At 38.1% G+C, this 21,177-nt stretch overlaps 1 protein-coding gene across 1 annotated transcript in view; it reads right to left on the bottom strand.

Moving 5' to 3' along the window:
- Positions 1 to 431: 431 nt before the first annotated feature.
- The window catches only part of RTKN2 (rhotekin 2), a 30,134-nt gene continuing 9,388 nt past the window's right edge, over positions 432 to 21,177 (bottom strand). The window contains exons 4-12 of the mRNA XM_053450610.1: positions 17,978 to 18,031; positions 12,808 to 12,925; positions 10,649 to 10,846; positions 9,139 to 9,233; positions 8,607 to 8,713; positions 5,476 to 5,607; positions 5,035 to 5,200; positions 2,169 to 2,276; positions 432 to 1,260 (exon numbers count right to left, since the gene is read on the bottom strand). Coding sequence (XP_053306585.1) covers positions 716 to 1,260; positions 2,169 to 2,276; positions 5,035 to 5,200; positions 5,476 to 5,607; positions 8,607 to 8,713; positions 9,139 to 9,233; positions 10,649 to 10,846; positions 12,808 to 12,925; positions 17,978 to 18,031 — 1,523 coding nt within the window. The 3' untranslated portion in view covers positions 432 to 715. The remainder of the gene's footprint in view (positions 1,261 to 2,168; positions 2,277 to 5,034; positions 5,201 to 5,475; positions 5,608 to 8,606; positions 8,714 to 9,138; positions 9,234 to 10,648; positions 10,847 to 12,807; positions 12,926 to 17,977; positions 18,032 to 21,177) is intronic.

Here is a 21,177-nt window from a genome sequence, read left to right as displayed (position 1 = left end):
CTGTTGGATAATATCATACCTTTGTGAACAGCTATGTAAAAACCCATACAGAAATATGGCTAAATAATCAAAGACCTTGTCTATGGACAAAATATACGCAAATGCTAATAATGCAGCTGCCACATAAATGAGTTTCAAAAATCTAAAGTAAAATAAATCTATACAGAAAAAGCCAACAGAAAACCACAAATGTAACTGAAGAGGAAATATTAAAAAAAAAAAAAAAAAAACTGAGAAGATAATGAATACACATGTATGTTTAACCATTAAATTTGAACAATGTACCTATTAATTGTAATAATAGAGATGATTTGGCATAAGACAGCATTGGTGAGTTATGTTGCCTAGTCATCTTAAACAGAGATTTTCTCTGTAATTATGATGCAGAACAGTCTCAAAGCCAGCGGAGAACAACAAGAAGGAAAACTCTCTTTGAAGATTAAGAGCATAGTTTTTTTTTTCATGGTATTCGAAAATTCTTATACATCAACTGAGCACATTACAAATAACACGAGGATAGGATTGGGGTATTAAAATAATAAGCCAATTATTCTATGGAACAATTTGCTCATAACAAATGTCTTTTTTCTTCTGTGCTTAACCATTTGTAGAAAATTACAGTTAATTGGACCGTGGTGATTTCCAATGCTATCATCTACTAGAGAATTAAAAGGATATATATACAAAATGCATTAAAAAAATGATTTAAAAAAAGTCACTCTTGTAACTGGCGCCATGACCTAGGGTCCAGTATTTCTTTGACAGATTTCTGTCTAGGGGTTGGGATCGGTTTTGTTGTGTGATCATCTTGGCTTTTAGACTTGCCTTCTTCAAGTTGTCTTTTTTCTGATAAAACAGGGATACGAGGGGTTGCCATAGGCCTCTGAAACGGGTGCATTAGAGCAGCCAGCTTTGAATCAAAGGACTTTCGGGAGAAGCTGGAGCGTGTCCACATGTTCTCTTTTTCCACAATGTCTCTGCTCGTATGAGTTTCTGCACCAAACTGTGGTTTATTGGGTGGAGGAGGTGGTGCTCTTCTCTTCTTTCCTTTACCATCAAGGCCCTGTATGGTCTCATCTTTTGAGGCAGAGGGCATTGTATTTTTCTCAAAATGTAGGTCATGGTTACCATCAAATAAAGCAGCCCAAGGAGGTGGTGCAGCATCTTCTTGCTGTCCTATAAGGAACATCCCATCGGTTTCTTCAATTTTTCTATGCAGAATATCGGTTACACTTTCAAGTTTCGCTGGGGAGCCAATACCTAAAAGGTCAAGTAATGCTTAATGTGAAGTAGAGCTGTAAGTTTTAGTTGTTAAAAACTTCCAAATCTAGAACCTAGTCTACAAACATATCCAATAAACCCTGGGGCAAAGAATTGGTCTAGATCACCCCAAACATGGATGCTCAAATACAATCTAAAAATGAATTGGGTCTGAAAATTACTAACACTGAAAGTTACTAAGCAATTCCTTAAAAATAAATCATATTTTAACATACTTAAATGGTGGTGTTGTTTGCAGAATAATGCAAAGTAATCAGAAAGGTAAGAAAATCAAAAGGAAAAATACAGAAAACTTTCAGGGCAGCACAAACCATTAGCATTAAGCTTGTCTTGCTAAAAAAACAAAATTGGGGGGCTACAACAAGACTGGGACCCTTTTTTGCTTATAAGTGTTATTGTGCAAATTTTTGGTTCATTAAAATACAGATATAAAAGTGGCAGACTTGCATTAATAAAATAAAAATCATTCATGTGCTTTTGTACCACTTAAGGACATATAAACAAGAATTTTTAAAAATATTTAGGCTAACCCTGATTACATGTGTGAAACAAAAGGTTTTAGACAGATTGTATATCAGGAGCGTACAATTCTAGTTCTTCAGGGCCACAGACCGGTCACATATTTTGAATATACCATACTGAGTACAACTACTTGTTTGTAGGCAAGGATTCACAGAATTCCGGGCCCGTTTGGCGTGTTATTAACAGATCGTGGATTTGTGAAAATGTAATAATGTGTGTGTGTGTGTGTGTGTGTTATATATATATATATATATATATATATATATATATATATATTTTTTTTTTCCCCCTTTAAAAACTTTACATATTAAACTTGCGTAATACAAGATGATTCTCGATGCAATGCGTCACAAAAATAAACTTACTCATATCATGGTAAACAGAGGATGCCTCTTTTGTTAAAAACAATGGTGGTTTCCGTGGTGACATAATCTCAATTTTCATAAGTTCTTCTGCACAATGCTTCCATCGACCTGAAAGAATAAATTGAGTTAACGTTTACAGTAACAATGTACCATACAATCTAGGTATATCCTTTTGAGAGCTTTTTTTTTAATCAAATGCATAATTATTCCTATCACGAAAAAGCTATTCAACACCTACATACTAATACTATTGTGATGGCTTTTAATTCATTAGATGTGCGTATTAAAAATAGCATGTTCCGTTTCACACATACTGAACTGTTAACATTAACATCCTAAAGGTTAGAGAGCGCAAAAATGATAAAAAACGCAACAACTTATAGAATGTATAATTAAACAGAATTTCACTTGGCAGGCAAATCATATGTTTGCGTCTCTCGATTATTGTTAAGCACATTTGCCAAATCCACTACATTTACTTTTCCACTGAACGTATTTATGAATTGCTTAATAAGAAAAATACTGCCACAAATGAGTAATAAAAATCCCTAACTTGTAGAAATAACCGATTCTTGGTTGTTAAAGGATATATAATTTGTAAGGAATATAACAATTAAGTACTGTAGGATTACACTAGACTAATATTAAAGGGGCACTCCAGCCATCATACGTTTAATGTGTTTCGATAGCAGAGTGTCCACTTAAAATGTTCACGTGAATAGAGGTATTCTGCAGAGCCCCTTCATATGCATGCCTCATTCCCATCCCCTGCTACCTGCGCCATGTGGTGCATTCGCTAATTTCAACTAGTAGCGTGAAAACAGGGCCACAGATGGGAAGCTGCAGCACGTCCTAAAGGTAAGGGGTCTTAAGAAGTTGAAGAATGAACATTACTTACTAAGTACTCTACTATGCATTCTTCATTGGCGGGGCTGCATGGGACAGCGGATTACCCATTTACGAATTTTGATTCGTTATCCGCACTTAGATTTCTAATGCTTTAGGAATCGGAGGCAACCAATCAAATACTTAGTGTTTTTTATGGCACAGTGCCCCACACACCCAATTACGGCAAATTTTGTGATCTAAGCCCTAAACTGGTTAGCAACGGAACAGATAACACACAATTTCTAACTGCTGATTAATTGACGGAAGAATGCAGCGCGTAGACTGATGTTTAATCCCCACTGCACCAATGTCGCGCGTGATTGTGCTAAATTGATATTTGATTTTGAATACATATTTGCTTCACGAACGATCTCCAACCAGCTGTCATGCGATGTCAAGAACTTGTTTAACAGCTGTTCAGAAGCCATTCATATGGTGCCGTCAGCTGCCGATGGCAGGGCGGCATTCTGCTCATTAGCACAAAAGCATTATTATTATTTGACTTTGTGTAACTGCTACTGGACTATTATTAGACAATCGCATGAATAATAAATACAAGAGCGACAAGACATAAAAACATGACCAACAAAGAGAGAGAGTTGGTCGATTATTTGGTTATATGCTTGTCTGCAAGTATATCAAAACGCTTGTATTTCAGCAGCTGGTTTTGTTAAGGAGGGCTTATTTTAGAATCATTGCTTTAAGAATTAAGTCATGCCATTGTATTCGGTCAGTAATTCCGGTTTCTTTCAGATATTTTAATAAATTACACCAAACTATTGTAAGAAGGGCATATATAAATGAGAAAAAAATGCATAGAATTTCCTTGATACATTAAAAGGAAGGGAAAAGGCCACTTTGTTTAATGTACAAAATGTATTCTGTTATTTCCAGTAAAAAAAAAAAAGCCATTTCTTATTTTACAGCAAAATAAACTAATGTCCACATTTAAAAAAAAACTTTGATGCCCCCACATAGGTTACCAAAAATCAACAAATCTGATGCAAAAACCATTTCGCCCAATGTGATTTTTTTTCTCTCTTTTTTTTTTTTTTTACACCACGAACATTGCAATTAAAATTAATACCAAACAGGCAATATTTTGCTGTCTGTTCCTTAAGAAAATTCTTAATTAGATACATGCTTTGGGGAAATACAATTTCAACGTGGCTTGTGCTAATTGTACTCACAGGAGAAATTAGCACAATGGATTACGGGGAGAAAAGCAGAACAAACAGCACAAGAACTTTACATGGATTAAGTGCATGAAAAAATAGATAAATGAAATGAAAAATTTACAAGAAAAGTGATTACAAGAAAACAATTATTCTTGTATTGGACACAACTTTGTGATTTGTTGTTATTCTTTCTAATGTGAGTTTTAGTGAAAACAACCATAAGGCAATAGATCATCGATGTACAAAAAAACATGTTAGATAACAAAAGCTTACTTTGGCTTATTCCCAGTTTAAAAATATATATATATACATATATATACATACATACAAGAAGAAACACGTGACTCTACTTGCGGTTGTCCATCCCTGGAGGAGACTTCTGCTCCACTATATATATATATATATATAGAGAGAGAGAGAGAGTCACGTGTTTCTTCTGCCTGTCTCCACTGCTATTTGTCAAAGGTTACCACTAGACTTGCGAAATAGTCTTGCAATTCACAGTATTTCCACTTAGCGAGGATCAGCATGCGACGCTGTAAACCGGTACAGCCTCAGACATTTAAAAGCCACAGCAATGTTATCACAGGCTGAAGCAGGAGAGTTGTGTTGGAAAAAAAATTACAAAACCGCCCTCCTTAAAGAATATAACTTTCCAGAGAGCATCGGCCAATGGAAATTTAAAAATGACTGGGATAAATACAAAAACCATTTATCTACATTTTTTTTCTATTCAGTAGTAAAAAAACAAACAAATAAAAAGACTTGTTTAGATGGAGCCTTGCGCATTAATAACTTACTGATGTTGTAAAAATGCTGCCAGAAAGCTTCCATCCACTTTTGAAGCTCCTCTCTGCTGTCAGCTGAAAATATTTTTGTAACAGCTTCTCCAGACATAATGTTGATAACAGAAAAACTGTTTGTTCTTTTCTTGGAATCTTTCCCCACAGCTCGAATTCTTGTATCCTGAGAAAAAAACAACAATATATATAATTATACATGCACACGATCCCAGGTTGTTAGGTCACCCTCTGTCATTTGTTGGACCCCCCCTCCAAAAAAATGTCACATATTGTCATCAGCCAAAGGAGAAAGGCTTCATGGACAACAAGATATCCGGATTGTATTACATTTGACCTGCAGACCACCAACAACCATATCATTCTTACATGCCTGTCAAAATTGATTGGAGTGTGTATATAAATACATGAAACATAGTAGTATTTCTTCACAATACTTACCTTGTTAACAGGTATAATCAAAGTTGGTTCGATCTTCGCATCAATTTCTTCTGGGGTATAATAGCACAGAAGATTTCCACCTTTCAGCACACAGTACAACCTAATGCAGCTGCCAACGCCTCCCACCAATTCCTACATGGACACAAAACGCATAAAAATCACACACCTATGTGACAGAGATATAATATATATATATATATATATAATACAGTGAAGGAAAAAATTTTGATCACCTGCTGTTTTTGTACGTTTGCCAACTGACAAAGACATGATCAGTCTACAATTTTAATGGTAGGTTTATTTGAACAGTGAGAGACAGAGTAACAACAAAAAATACAGAATAACGCATTTCAAATAACTGAAATTAGTATTTGACCCCATTGCAAAACATCACTTAGTACTTGGTCAGACGTTTCTTGTAATTGGCTCCTCTTTGCAGATCCATCATAGATTTTCTCACTCCCACTCCAGGACCTTAATGCGTTTCTTCTTGAGTCACTCCTTTGTTGCTTCGGCCGTGTTCTTTGGGTCATTGTCCTGCTGGAATACCCATCCACGACCCATTTTCAATGCCCTGGCTGAGGTTCTCACCCAAGATTTGATGGTACATGGGCCCCATCCATCCCCCCTTTGATGCGGTGAAGCATCATGTTTACACCTCCATGTTTGACAGTGGGGATGGTGTTCTTGGGGTCATAGGCAGCATTCCTCCTCCTCCAAACACGGCGAGTTTGGTCTCATCGAACCACAACACTTTCACCCAGTTCTCTGAATCATTCAGATGTTCATTGGCAAACTTCAGACGGGCTGTACATGTGCTTTCTTGAGCAGGGGGACCTTGCAGGCACTTCAGGGTTTCAGGCCTTCACAGCGTAGTGTGTTACCTTCGTAGTTGGTGACTATGGTCCCTGCTGGCTTGAGATCATTGACAAGATCCTCCCACATAGTTCTTGGCCGATCCCTCATTGTTCTCATGATCATTGAAACTCCACGAGATGAGATCTTGCATGGAGCCCCAGATCGAGGGAAATTGACAGTTATCTTGCGTTTCTTCCATTTGCAAATAATTGCACCAACTGTTTGTCACATTCTCACTAAGCTGCTTGGCGATGGTCTTGTAGCCCATTTCAGCCTTGTGTAGGTTCTTGACATCCTTCGACAGCTCTTTGGTCTTGATTGATTGCTTCTGTGGACAGGTGTCTTTTATACAGGTAACAAACTGAGATTAAGAGCACTCCCTTTACGAGACTGCTCCTAATCTCCTAAACTTGTTACCTGTATAAAAGACACCTGGAAGCCAGACATCTTGCTGATTGATAGGGGTTCAAATACTTATTTCACTGAGTAAAATGCAAATCAGTTTATAACTTATTTAAAATGTGTTATTCTAGATTTTTTGGTTGTTATTCTGTCTCTCACTGTTCAAATAAACCTACCATTAAAAGTATAGAATGATCATGCATGTCAATGGGCAAACATAGAAAATCAGCAGGTGATCAAATAATTTTTTCCTTCGCTGCATATACACACACACTGCTATTAGTCAACACAAATGATATACATGTTGTAAATACAGTGAAGGAAAAAATTTTGATCACCTGCTGTTTTTGTACGTTTGCCAACTGACAAAGACATGATCAGTCTACAATTTTAATGGTAGGTTTATTTGAACAGTGAGAGACAGAGTAACAACAAAAAATACAGAATAACGCATTTCAAATAACTGAAATTAGTATTTGACCCCATTGCAAAACATCACTTAGTACTTGGTCAGACGTTTCTTGTAATTGGCTCCTCTTTGCAGATCCATCATAGATTTTCTCACTCCCACTCCAGGACCTTAATGCGTTTCTTCTTGAGTCACTCCTTTGTTGCTTCGGCCGTGTTCTTTGGGTCATTGTCCTGCTGGAATACCCATCCACGACCCATTTTCAATGCCCTGGCTGAGGTTCTCACCCAAGATTTGATGGTACATGGGCCCCATCCATCCCCCCTTTGATGCGGTGAAGCATCATGTTTACACCTCCATGTTTGACAGTGGGGATGGTGTTCTTGGGGTCATAGGCAGCATTCCTCCTCCTCCAAACACGGCGAGTTTGGTCTCATCGAACCACAACACTTTCACCCAGTTCTCTGAATCATTCAGATGTTCATTGGCAAACTTCAGACGGGCTGTACATGTGCTTTCTTGAGCAGGGGGACCTTGCAGGCACTTCAGGGTTTCAGGCCTTCACAGCGTAGTGTGTTACCTTCGTAGTTGGTGACTATGGTCCCTGCTGGCTTGAGATCATTGACAAGATCCTCCCACATAGTTCTTGGCCGATCCCTCATTGTTCTCATGATCATTGAAACTCCACGAGATGAGATCTTGCATGGAGCCCCAGATCGAGGGAAATTGACAGTTATCTTGCGTTTCTTCCATTTGCAAATAATTGCACCAACTGTTTGTCACATTCTCACTAAGCTGCTTGGCGATGGTCTTGTAGCCCATTTCAGCCTTGTGTAGGTTCTTGACATCCTTCGACAGCTCTTTGGTCTTGATTGATTGCTTCTGTGGACAGGTGTCTTTTATACAGGTAACAAACTGAGATTAAGAGCACTCCCTTTACGAGACTGCTCCTAATCTCCTAAACTTGTTACCTGTATAAAAGACACCTGGAAGCCAGACATCTTGCTGATTGATAGGGGGTTCAAATACTTATTTCACTGAGTAAAATGCAAATCAGTTTATAACTTATTTAAAATGTGTTATTCTAGATTTTTTGGTTGTTATTCTGTCTCTCACTGTTCAAATAAACCTACGTCGCTGCATATACACACACACTGCTATTAGTCAACACAAATGATATACATGTTGTAAAATACATGGGCTTTCAAATAAGATTTTCACACTTGACGGTGACCCGAGAGAGAGAGAGAGAGAGAGAGAGAGAGAGAGAGAGAGAGAGAGAGAGAGAGAGAGAGAGAGAGAGAGAGAGAGAGAGAGAGAGAGAGAGAGAGAGAGAGAGAGAGAGAGAGAGAGAGAGAGAGAGAGAGAGAGAGAGAGAGAGAGAGAGAGAGAGAGAGAGAGAGAGAGAGAGAGAGAGAGAGAGAGAGAGAGAGAGAGAGAGAGAATCACATAGCTTCTGTACCTGTTGGTTGAGAAATCCTGATATTACTTCGTTAGTCATACAGGCTGGTTGGGCAACTAATCGGCAGCACATACTACCATACAAAGGAAGCCAAAAAGAAGATTCCTCTGCAAACAACAAAAAGAAAAACAGCATAGATATTTAATGTTTATATACATTCCAGCTACGTATTATATGATTTTTGCAGAGTGCAGATACTGGTAAGCTTTGGTTCTGCATGTTATGATTAACAGCGTAATATGTATACATTGGATTCGTAGTTTTTGAGTAGTTTTCATTAATGTTATCATGAATGTTTGCAATTCGGTTCTTACAGACCTATATTAAGATTTACAGATTACCTCAACTGAATTAAAATAGAGTTTTTGGTTCTAGAACCCACATTCTTTCTGGGCACAAATATAATATTCTTTGTATAGGCAAGATGTAGGACTCCTAAGAGTTTAGCCTCTTAGAGATTTACCAAGTCAAGATAAAAAGGTGTTTTCCACATAAAAATCAATTTTAATGTCTATTAGAGTTGAATACTTACCATGAGCAGCTATGGTTAGACTATGGGTGCTGAAGTTGTCTTCAATATCCTCCAAAGCGAAGGTAATATGGGCAAGCAAGTTGTATTTTGCTCCTCTATGGGGCAAAAAGATTAGATGTTAAAGTAACTGCACACTAAGCATCATTCCCTGTATGTGAATTTTATTAAGTTAGCTTCACTTCCATTATAAATCAGTATTTTACTGTAATGTCGATTAATGAAGCGTTGACAATGATGCTTGCAATCATCCAAGAGTTGGACTGCACCACCCATTAAAATTCACTATGCAGACCTATTAATCTCCTTCCTTTTGTTGATTTGTTATTGACCAACCCAGAGTATCCCTGAAGCCAACAGAAAGGGAATTTGTTCATGGAACATAAATACATCTCTACAAACTATTTTTTTCAGGCACTATGTTTTCTCTTCCTTTTACTAACCCATCCAAAGATATCTGTGCAAAATGTCACCCATACTAATTAAAGGTCACATTACATGCTTCATTTGTAATATTATAGGATGTTTGACTTAGCGGTAAACATTTATGGTTAATCTATGACATGCCATAAGGCACAAACACAATCTAACAGCAATTAACATTTCATTCAAAAACTCACATGCTCTGAACGAGCCAGGAGTTGCCATAAGGAAAACAAGGCAAATGCCTAGCGGGATGGTACCCTCCCTGTGATTGGCTGACAGCTGGATACATACAGCCGCATGCTGCAGCTGTGCGAGCATAGAGAGGAGCTGCAGCATCCACATATACCATGTTATTGTCTGCTAGCTTTAAAAATCCAGGATTGATTTTAATATGCTTGTCGACACCGGCTCTGATGGACCCGAGGTCATAAATTACCGTATTTCCCCATGTATATGACGCACCTTTTTTAGAAAAATCTGGGGTCTAAAAAAGGGGACCAGAAAGGGGACCTGCTGCTTACCTGTTTTGCTCAGCAGCGTTTCTTGATCCGCCGCGGCGACACAGGAACCCAGTGGAGTCACGTGAATGCACATCGCATCACGTGACTCCGCTCAGTTTCTGTTCCTGCTCGAGCAAGGCAGAGGGGAAACAGCGGCCCCCACGGAAGGCTGCAGAAGATCTGCAGTTCAGGTAAGGTGGGGGAGTATATGAATGTATGAATGTATGTATGTATGTATGTATGTATGTGTTAGCATTGATCCGTGTGGAGGCTGAAAGTGATGTGCATGTACTGGCTGGCTGAGCATAATAGGAGTGCGATTGCCAACAATTGCTAGCAGCTAACATCAATCACACTCATATCATGCCCAGGCAGCCAGTACAATAACTATGTAATATTTTTTTATTTATTTCGGCCCCCAAAATTAAGGTGCGTCTTATACAAGGGACCGTCTTATACTTGGAGAAATACGGTATATATCATATAATTTCCACATTTAGAAATGACTTCTAAATGTATAAACATATCTCAAAAACATTTTTCCCAGGAAAAACGCATCGTGGAAGAAAAAGAAAAAAAACACTCACGGCATATGAGGACTTGAGAACGATAAAGCTTGTGGCTCTGTTTCTTCAAACTCTGAATTAAATTTCTTGCCTGCAGATTTGCCAATTGAGTTTCTAAGCTTTTGCGCAAGTTTCTTTGGAGTGTTGGTTATAGAAGAATCTTCCATGCAGCAGCTATATAATTCCAGCTTTAGCAGAAAATCTGGCCTTGCTTCGGTGCTGTCAAAAACAAGCAAACACAATTTAATCAAGTTAAAGGGGGGTCTCATCAGTAACAAAATCTGATGAAATGCGAAGAGCCCTTTTTCTTCTTCTCTTAGAGACAAAAACATGCAGACAAATCTATAACGTCGGGGGGAAAGTATGCTCTTCAGGGCAGAATACCGTAAGAATGAAGATAGAAATAATGAAAAGGAAAAAAGTAACAGCGGGCAAAAGGAAAGTTATAAGGCAAAATGAACAAACAACTGGACACCTGATAAATGCACGCATACAACATAAATAATATTTTTATATACCGTATTGGTTTGGATATAGGCCGCACCCGAATATAGGCCGAACCCTAAAAGTTTGGTGCTTTTTTAAAGAAAAAGTTTTTTTAATAGATATGCTGCCACTCTGCCCCCCCCCCCTTGATATGCTGCCACTCTGCCCCCCCCTCCCGACTTACCAGAACAGACTCCTGGGTGTCTTGCGGGGCCGGTGGGGGACATCTACGCAATACGCGCATACAACTGCCGGTGCCGGCACTCAGCGGATGTGCCGGCAACGGAAGTTGTATACACGTATTGCGTAGGTGTCCCCCGCCTGCCCCGCAAGACACCCAGGAGTCTGCTCTGGTAAGTCTTGGGGGCAGAGGTAAAAAGCATCGTGCGGATGTTCACCGGCTGCGGCGATGCGCGTAAACAACCTCCGCCGCCGGCACGTCTTCACGATGTGCTTCAACATTCTCCCTTGCCGGCACTCCTCCTGTGGAAAGTGCCGGCAGGGGAAGCTGTCTGAGCGTATCAGAGAGTAGGATACAGGTCCCCTGCACCGCTGCAGGGGATCTGTATCCTAACCCTGCTGCCTGTATAGGTCGCTCCCCCACTTTAAAGACTTAAAGTGGGGGGAAAAAGTGCGGCCTATATTTGGGCCAATACGGTATATATTAATCCATTGGGGTGCAATGCATTGTTGAAATAACAGGTGTAAAAAGATCTCCATTAAGTAATGCAGACCGGTCACTTGATAAAAGGTTTTCTATCTCTGCAGACATTTTCCAAAAAATAATAATATTAGTAATAATAAAATTGAGGAGAAATCTCAAAAAAAAAACCTATCCTCTTTAAAACCCATGCTGCCATGAGTGCACAAAGATTATCATAATTTGCCCTTCAAATCTCCAAATTTGTCAAGAAGCTGGACTGGTTATGATTTAAAACAGAGTGACCTAAAATCAAGAAAACAATTCCATTAGCAGCCTATTTTTATAAAAGTGTTGTCAGGCTCCAATAATAGGGAGAGCCAACTTTCATTTAGTGGATGGATGAGAGTTGTAGGAACTGTTGTCCAAGAACCAACCACCATCATTCTCCGCATGCATACTTTGTAATTTATTTTCAGCAATACACAGTCTCAATACATGGCAGGATTCAAATTACAACGTTTGAAGAGGAATTTAAAGGTGCTGTTCCACTTAATGTGCTGAAAGTAACAGCTCTGTAACTAAATGCTTCATTAGAAACATCATCACTAGTACTGCTGAACGCCCAGACCTTTCATAGAAATAATTCTTTACGCTTGTAAAATTTTGCCAAGAACATGTAATTGTTATGGGGCACAAAAAAGCAGACACTAATTGCTTGTTGCCATAGAAACTGGAAAAAAAAATTAAATAGTTTGTGTTATTTTAATGTGATTAAACCTTAAGAGAAAAGGAAAGAAGATTTATTTGCTTGAAATGCTGGGATTGCAAGTGATGCTGATCCCTGGGAATATAACATTTGTTGAACAATATATCAGAATAAATCATGGAACTTTATTTATTTAAAACAAGGTGCCTAAAAACGTAATACAACAGAGACTCGCTATAACTTTAAAGGTAAACAGAAGTACAATGTATATTATATATATATATATATATATATATTATAAAGCAAGTTGATTAATATTAACACAAAGGGAGAAATTGTACTTACAATTCAATTAAATTTTCAAAGCAAATATCGGTCATTGTTTTATCCACTATAACCATGTCAGTGTCATAAACCTCTTTTCCCAGCTTTAACATGCAAAAGACGGCATAGCGCTGTGATTCTGTAAAGTAAATAAAAAGGCATGGGGTTAGTTTTGCATGGGGTAATATGCTCATGAGATCCATGAGCAAACTATTCTAACACACAGCAAAGAAATGCCTCATTATGCACCGGAAACTCATTGTGCTTATTTCACGCTTTGAAGACAACGATAGATAAGGATTCCAAACTCAATGTATGTTTTCCTGCACCTCATGCTTGGGATCAACAAACCAGTTAAACTGGAATGTGACCTTCCTTCAGTAAACCCAAAGTCATCTGGATAAAATAAAATGATTTGACCGACCTGTTCCCATTCAAGGGGCTATTAACGAAACCATCAGATGCAAGCAAACTAATTGCCTTCACTGCTCATGCAATATGGCGGTTCTTGTAGCGACTTCCTCAGGCCCATTTGGAGGATCAGGAGAGGGTGTCACCACAAGCGACGTCCTCTTACCTGGTGACGACCTCTTACCTGATTGGAGGCCAGCAGCGCCGCCATTTTGGCGGAAGTTGCCGGATTACTTACACGGAGATGCAGACAAAGAAAGAAGATTAAGTATTAAAGATAGAAGAGAAAAGAGAAGACGCAGAAGCGGAAGTGGTCTGCAGTAGCAGAAGTGGTCGGCAGAGAAGGTAGGGAAACATTTAGAGAGCGAGAACAAGAGTGTGAGCATGAGTGAATGTGAACCCATGAATACCATATGAAAATTCTGCGCTTTTTGCTTTGTTTTTCTTTACCAAAATTCTGTAAATCTGCAATTCATACAAATCTAGATGCACAAGTCTATAAAACTGTATTTCTACAGTCAGCAGCTCAGATGGTAAAACCAGTCTAGATTTTTGAATTAGGCTCCTTCACTGCTGGTAAAGTTTGCTGGTAAACTAGAGCCTTAATCAAAATTAAATATATGAAGGATCATATGCAACATCAGGCGTCCATTGAAGTGATGTAAACCCCTAGACTCTCTAGCAGTAGAACTGTGTTCTCTGGAGTGATAGGACGGTTTTTCAGGGTTTGGCACTCTTAGTTCCAGCGAAGCTTAATGTTATTGCTACAACATGCAAAGACATTTTAGACAGTTGCATGCTTCCAACTTTGTGGTACCAGTGTGTGCAAGACTCGTTCCTCTTCTAGCATTACTGTGCCACTGTGTGCAAGGCAAGGTCCAACAACTCAAGTGTGCAGAACAGACCCCTGACCTCAATACCATTGAACACCTTTGGGATAGCTGGGATTGCGAGCCAGGTCTTCTCGTCCAACATCAGTGCCTGACCTCACAAATGCTCTACTTGATAAATTGTCACACATTGCCATAGAAACACTGCAAAATGTTGTGGAAAACCCTTCCCAGAAGAGTGGAAGCTTTTCTAACCACAAAAAAGGGGGGCAACTCCATATTAATGTCTATGGTTTTGGAATGGGATGTCTAACAAGCTTATATAGGTGTGATGACCAGGAGTCTACATAGTTTTGGTCTTATATTGTATCTCGATGTACAACTGGAAATCAACTTAATTTAACATTATTCGGGACAGGATTGATACATGTCAGAGGTTTTAGCATGGGAAACATTTTATTTATTTAAAAAGGAGAACATTAGCAGCTGATGTGCTAGATACGATCCAACATTTAAGCTTACAAAGGAAATAAAGAAACAGAACCCCTACTACATCCCTATCAAATGATCAGTTTTGTTTGCATGGCGTCACCAGCGAAACCAATCTGTTGATTATGTCTCTGAAGTAATAAAGCGACAATTTCCTATGATATCAAGGAGGCAAGCTTGCGTTAGTATTGCCATCCCTTAATGGAAATATTTTCTTGGCGGTATTAAGAGATTAAGTTGGCTGGCAGTGTATAAAAAGCCTATTACAAGTGAAAGCAGCTTACGAAGTGCTAGCAAAGATTGTAAATTAAAAAGTTTAATTTCTCAATTATTATGAAAGTGTATTTGTTATTAAATCATAGAACATGAAAATGGTTTAAATACTCTAGGCATTCAGCATGTAAATTAATATTACACATACTGAATGATATGTATAAAACACTTCTACAACTAAAAGCTGTATTAAAAAGATATAATAGCATCCGCAGACATAGATATAAGCATATATGGTGGAAGAATACAATGCAGCTGGGGTAAAAATGTGAGCAATCGGGGTACACCCATAATCAGAACACTGGCGCTACAGTTTGGAATACAGTTTAATTAGTATTATATGTATATGGACTAAAGCGTTATAAAAAATGTGGGACAATACACAGGCAAACATAAGCGGCTCAGATTAGATAAAGCTCTACAAAGTAATCATTTAAAGCGCATCCAGATCGCAAGAGTAACCAAAAGTAGAATCTGTTGGGCACCAAGCAGACCATGATCAACCTACCATCAAAGGCGCCCTTCCTGGATGAATGCTTACGCTCATTCCTTTGTCCTTGAGACATAATACAATTTTAGGGATGCGTGCTCTTTGCTAAGAATCATTTGCATAATGAACATGCTAGTAAGTATTATCCACGTCCTCTCCACCTCTTTATAAATGAAGCCCTGCTAACCTGTTCTTGTATCTCCAAATATTATATTAAACTGTGAATGCAACTGCCAATAAGTTTAATTCCGTATGGCATGGCAAGCCAGGCAGTCATGCCCATTTTGTCATGGATCAGTGAAACAAACTAGGTTGACTCTAGGTGGACAAGTACGTACACATCCAAGCACCTCCAAGTGCATTTCTATCTGAAAACGTAAGGTGCAAGTGACTAGAGATTGATGTGAAGGTCCCCAAAAGTATCAGGGTAACAACAAATCACAAATATAGGAATTCAGGTTGAGCAGTGAGCACAATTTGTAAGACTTTGATCCCTTATGATAATAGGCATCCTAATTAATGGTTTTGCTAATCTGTGTGTTTCTTGATCGCTCACAATACATTAACAACCAGCATGTTTATTCGTAAGTCTTCAGGTCCCTAAACTTTCAGTGCCGTCTCTTAGATACTAAAATATTTGTCAAGTTCTGATCTGCAATGTCCTCTTATAAATTGATTTACATTCCAGGTTAATGGCGTTTCTTCTAAGGGTAGCTCGAGAATCAATTAAATAGCTTTAAAATGCTCAAAGACAAAATGATCAGTAAACGGGCAAGGTTTCATAGAATGGTGGGCTGTAACCACCGTCTTTTCAATAAAGGTTTTAAAGAGGACTACAAATTTTAGATCCATCAACATCTGGAAATGTATAATAGCATTACATACCATTGTCGCCCAACAGTGTTTTATGTGCTATTCCCAATGGAAAGAACACATAAAAAAATCTGATTCTCTTTGGCAGGCCAGGAATGTTTTAGGAGCCAAATATGCCTCAACATCAAAAAGGTAGCTCTATTAATTTAAAGGGATCAAATTACACACATCATGTGTATGCTTTTGTTTCTATTAAATACATTAAAGCGTTATAGCCTAAACCCAATGATAAATCTATCATACGTGCATGTCTCTCCAATACCGTCATGGGCCTTTGCTCATAGATCAGTCTTTACAATGAATGCAGCTCTGTAGTTTGAGAACATGATGATGATGGACTCTATTAATGGGACCATTTGCAGAAGAGTTGTGGTTTTTAACTCCCTCACTTCTCTAGTCATTATGAAGGGCCAACACTAGCAGTTTCTCCAGCTAGAAATGCTGAGCTGGTCTGCATTATTCACAATTCAATGGATGAGGGGACCTCAGGGAAATCTCACTGACTTAAACATACATTATTCAGGGCCAACCAAGCGCTTCCTACAGCAGAAGCTCACTGGGGCTAGACCTTCACAATGTATTGTGAAGTCAAGGACCTGAAAGACAACTCTCCCGCAAACTTCCCTACCTACTTTCTTCAGTGAACAAACCCAGATAAAAAACTTGTTTTGACTTAAAGGTACTAGAATGCCAGAACGGTATTGATGAATTAAAAAATGTCCGGACACAATTAACCTAAAGCTATAAAACCAAATTAAGTTCTGATATTGATAAAATTAAGTTGAATCAGATAGCTGATAAAACATTTAAAATGATTAAATTGTAGTCTATTCAACAAATCGTCAGCTGGGGAGTTTATACATTTGAGCTTTCTAACTTAATGAAAGCCCAATGGATAGTTTCTACTGCAGACAGGGCTCAGGTGACCCTTTTTTTTTTCATTTGATAAATATGGTTTTAGAAAACTATTTCAATTTTGTTATAAAAAAACGTTAGATGCACATGCAAACGATCTGTTAAAACATTTTTTAGAACCAAAAAATTAAAAAAAAAATATATATAAAAACCTGTATTCAAACAATTTGTTTTATAAATTTGAAGGCACTACAATAGCCATTGTATATGAAGTTTGGATGTTTTTCAGATGAAATCGTTAAGCCCTATACTCGAAGGAGTTGTCAAAGCACTCTTGTTTTCATTAATTATACATTTAAACAGTTTGTCACGTGTCTAGGATCTCCAAGCAGTTTCTATCATCAAAGCCTGGAAAATGTGGACGAAAAAAAAAAAAATTCCAGCTTGGACTTAAAACTTTAATTTAGCATGAAGTGATTTATGGTTACAAGCGAATAAGTATCAAACGACACCGTGGACTAATAAATGCTTAGGCACGTAATTAAATTAAATATTTCCAAGTATGATATACAAAGTAGCACGAGTGTTCTGTATTTTATTGTTGCTACTTTTCAAGAATATAATCAGTGGCCCCCAATGAACATTTATGAGAATAAAGACAACACTTACTTCTGTATATAAATGTGATGACAAAAATAAATTTAGGTTTGGTCAACACAATATCTTTCTTATAAATCTTTGTGCTCAATTCAGACAAGTCATCTACGATATTCTATCAGCTAACAGACTAACTAGATAACTTGACTGTTATTAAAGTATAGGACAATAAGTACGAGCATTCGATGACATAGAATTGAACTATGAGGCTTTGTTACTGCGTCCGGCAAAAGCATAAAAGCTCACCCGCCAAGTGCTAAGAGCCGTATTTAAGCCAAATTGCCAAATAAAAATTCTCATGTGTTAAACCTACTTTCTTTGTTGCTGAAGTGGTCAGAATCCTTCCACATCAAAGGGATTCGAATACCTGGAGAAAAGAAGCAGATTTGATTTTAAAAACAGAAATGCTGACAAATTAGAATGTATGTCAGAGGTCTCCATGGCATTAGGTCCTCTATGGAACATCAACTCTATGGGGAATTTTCACTAAAGAGTGAGCTCACAGAAACCTACCTTTTAACTCACTGACTCCACTTTAGGTTATGTAGGGAAAAACCTCATTGAGTATCTCCTTCAAGAAGGGCTGAGCTAGCCCTGTATAGTGAATAGTTAGGGGAATTCTAAGAAATGGAAGAGCTCACAGGGGTTAAAATGTTCAGCTCTCCCAAAATCTCTTTTTGTTAAGAGACCCCCTATGTGTTAGGCAAAAGTAAACTGATGATCTCAGAACAGGTTTATATAATAAAAGCAAATAGAAGAGACAAGAATGTTTAACTAGCTTTGGCAATATTTGCAGCGACCATAAACAAGGCAAGTATTTGTGACGGCTAATGAGCAAAAGATGCTTAGAACATGTTAACCTATATGTTTAATCATTCAGACATTACATGTTTTCCTATGTTGGCCCAATAAAAAGGTGTAGCCTTTGGTTAAAGACTCAAATTTATCTTGGGCTACTACAGCAATATCACATTTTCTTCGTTACAATATGCACAATACAAAAACTGAACTAGTTACAAATGGTCTGCCTATTGGACCACATTTGAACCATAATCCCTGCCCCCCCGCTTATCACCCCTGATGTACCTCCTTCCCTTCCATCAATATTGGGCATATTAGAAACGGACACCCAAAATATTCTCGTCTTTGAGAACTTTACTATGCATTTTTCAAAAATAAAAAAAACCACACTTATCTTACTTAGAAGTTTCAGCCCTGCTGCAGAAGCTACCCTCCTAACCTGTGGTCTGAAATTTGTTGCCATTGATTGGCTGCTTGAATCGGCCAATCAGTGACTGGAAAGTGCTGCCATTAAAATAATGGCATGCATAGAGATGGGGTGACCGGATGAACACATCTCCCTGCATGTGATATACGCCTTCAAAGAAAATATTTGGGGGGCAGGCAAAGGCATATGGGGTGGTGGGGCATTCCTGAAAGCAACACAAGAAAGATGTAAAGGGCTCACATAGCTATCATTTGCACTAAAAAGCCGATGATGGCTCGAGTGTTTCGTAAAATTGTGTAAACCCATAATTGTGTCAAAATATTTTGCTATCTAAAATAAAATAGAAAAAAATGGGGCACCGAGACATATTCTTGTCTTAGGCCGGCCCTGCTCATACCCTGTGTACTTTCAATTCCAAGAAATGTATTCTGCAGGATTTTACTGTACACTTCCAGCAATACACAGAACTACGTCCATGCGGCAGCTGGTAAATTATTTATTAGATGCTAAACCATTCTAGCGGGTTAATAGCATAATCAGAAAACAAACAACAGTGGTTTATTAGCACATTCTTTTTCATATTTTGGCTACATTCAAATTTAGTTTATGTATATTATTGTCATTTACATAAAATCCACTATTTGGTGCCACAGATATAAAATGTTGACTATTATGAATCAGTAAACTGCATATTTGTTGCAGGTAATATATAATTTGAGTGTATATATATCAATTTCACCCATTTCATTTCACACACACACTCATTTACAAACGCATACTAACACACACGCTTAAGGACATTGTTATAGCCGGGGGAGGGGGGGGGGGTCAACTACATAATAATGTCTATGTATTTAGAATGTGATGTAATAAAGTCCCTGTTGGTGTAAGCCAGTAAAAAAAACAGAATATCGCAGTAAAGCCAGACTGGATGACCCCCTCAGGTGTAATAATCAGGTGTCCCAATAGTTTTGTCCACAATGTACTTTTACTCTAAAATGTCTTTTTATTGCAGTCCACCCCCCCCGTGATGTTATTTTTCGTCAACATGTAAACTCTTCATATCAAAGAAGTGTTACAGGCTCTGTACTCGCGTTATAATTAACTTGGTATTTCATGCCCTGAAATAATATAAAGATTAAAGAGGTTTAAATCCATGAATTGAAGCGCTGAATAGATACTACACAATATAACGCAGAGCCAACTATTTTTAGTATAATCCTGGCCCAGCGTGTGCGTTACTTAGCGGTACAAATCTTTTTTTGTAATGTAATTGGTGAAAAATTGCAGCAGTGTTTTCACAGGATTTCTAATATTTGCTTACACATGTACAACAGCCTGACATACTGCAGGGTTTATGATCAGATTTCCCTTGGGCCGCAGGAATAAGACGGCGTTGTCCAAAATGTTGAAGGACCGTTCCTATTAGAGCCAGATTATAGCCACTTATATATCTACGTAAATAGAGACGGAAAACCCAAGCCATATAACATTTTTCGTACCTGTTGAGTGTAGGAAACTATATTACTTCTCAAAGATTAAACTATGATTACAACACATCTTCTTGCTTGGCACTCCGCAAAACGTGTGAATTCATTTTGATTTCGCTTTTTTATGATTATTAAAACTGAGCTTGTATTTCTGCTACAGATAAATCACAGGTGCGAAAACCCGACTGCATTTTTTCACCACTTGGAAAATGCTGTCTGAATTATGGATGATCTAATCCAGTGTTGCTAAAGCAACAAAGACGTATTTCAGTTTTCCTGCTTTGTCCTTTTGTTGCTAAAATGATTAAAAAGCAGGCTATTATGTAATGCTTTTCCGCAGATATATTTCTAACGGCGTAAAGTAATAGCCTAAGCCACGGTAGTGATACACATTCAGATTCTAGCTTTTCATTATACAGCTTGAACAAGATGTGCAGATGAAAAGGAAATGCATCATGATATTAAGTAGTAGGAATGTTATTAAGATATTAAATGGAACAATAGAGATATTCATGTAAAATGTCAGCAATACGAACTGTAGGTTATCCGAGAGGGGCAGCTCAAAATTACCCCAGAATAAAGGAGTGTATTTTTGAATGCGCCTATTAGCATGCAAATGAAGAATGCACCCCCCAGTCCCACCGCAAAATTCAATCAAGTCCAGGAGGTAGATTTGTGCCCCTGCAGCATAGATTTCTGTTTCTTGTACCCTCTAGTGGCTATACATTGCAGATCACCGGCATATGAAAACAGATTCCGGTTTACAGCATTGTAAAGCTTTGCTACCAAGCAATA

The sequence above is a fragment of the Spea bombifrons genome, chromosome 11, assembly GCF_027358695.1.
Source record: "Spea bombifrons isolate aSpeBom1 chromosome 11, aSpeBom1.2.pri, whole genome shotgun sequence".
In the NCBI taxonomy this organism is placed as follows: Eukaryota; Metazoa; Chordata; class Amphibia; order Anura; family Pelobatidae; genus Spea; species Spea bombifrons.
This window is presented reverse-complemented; position numbering and strand designations above follow the sequence as displayed.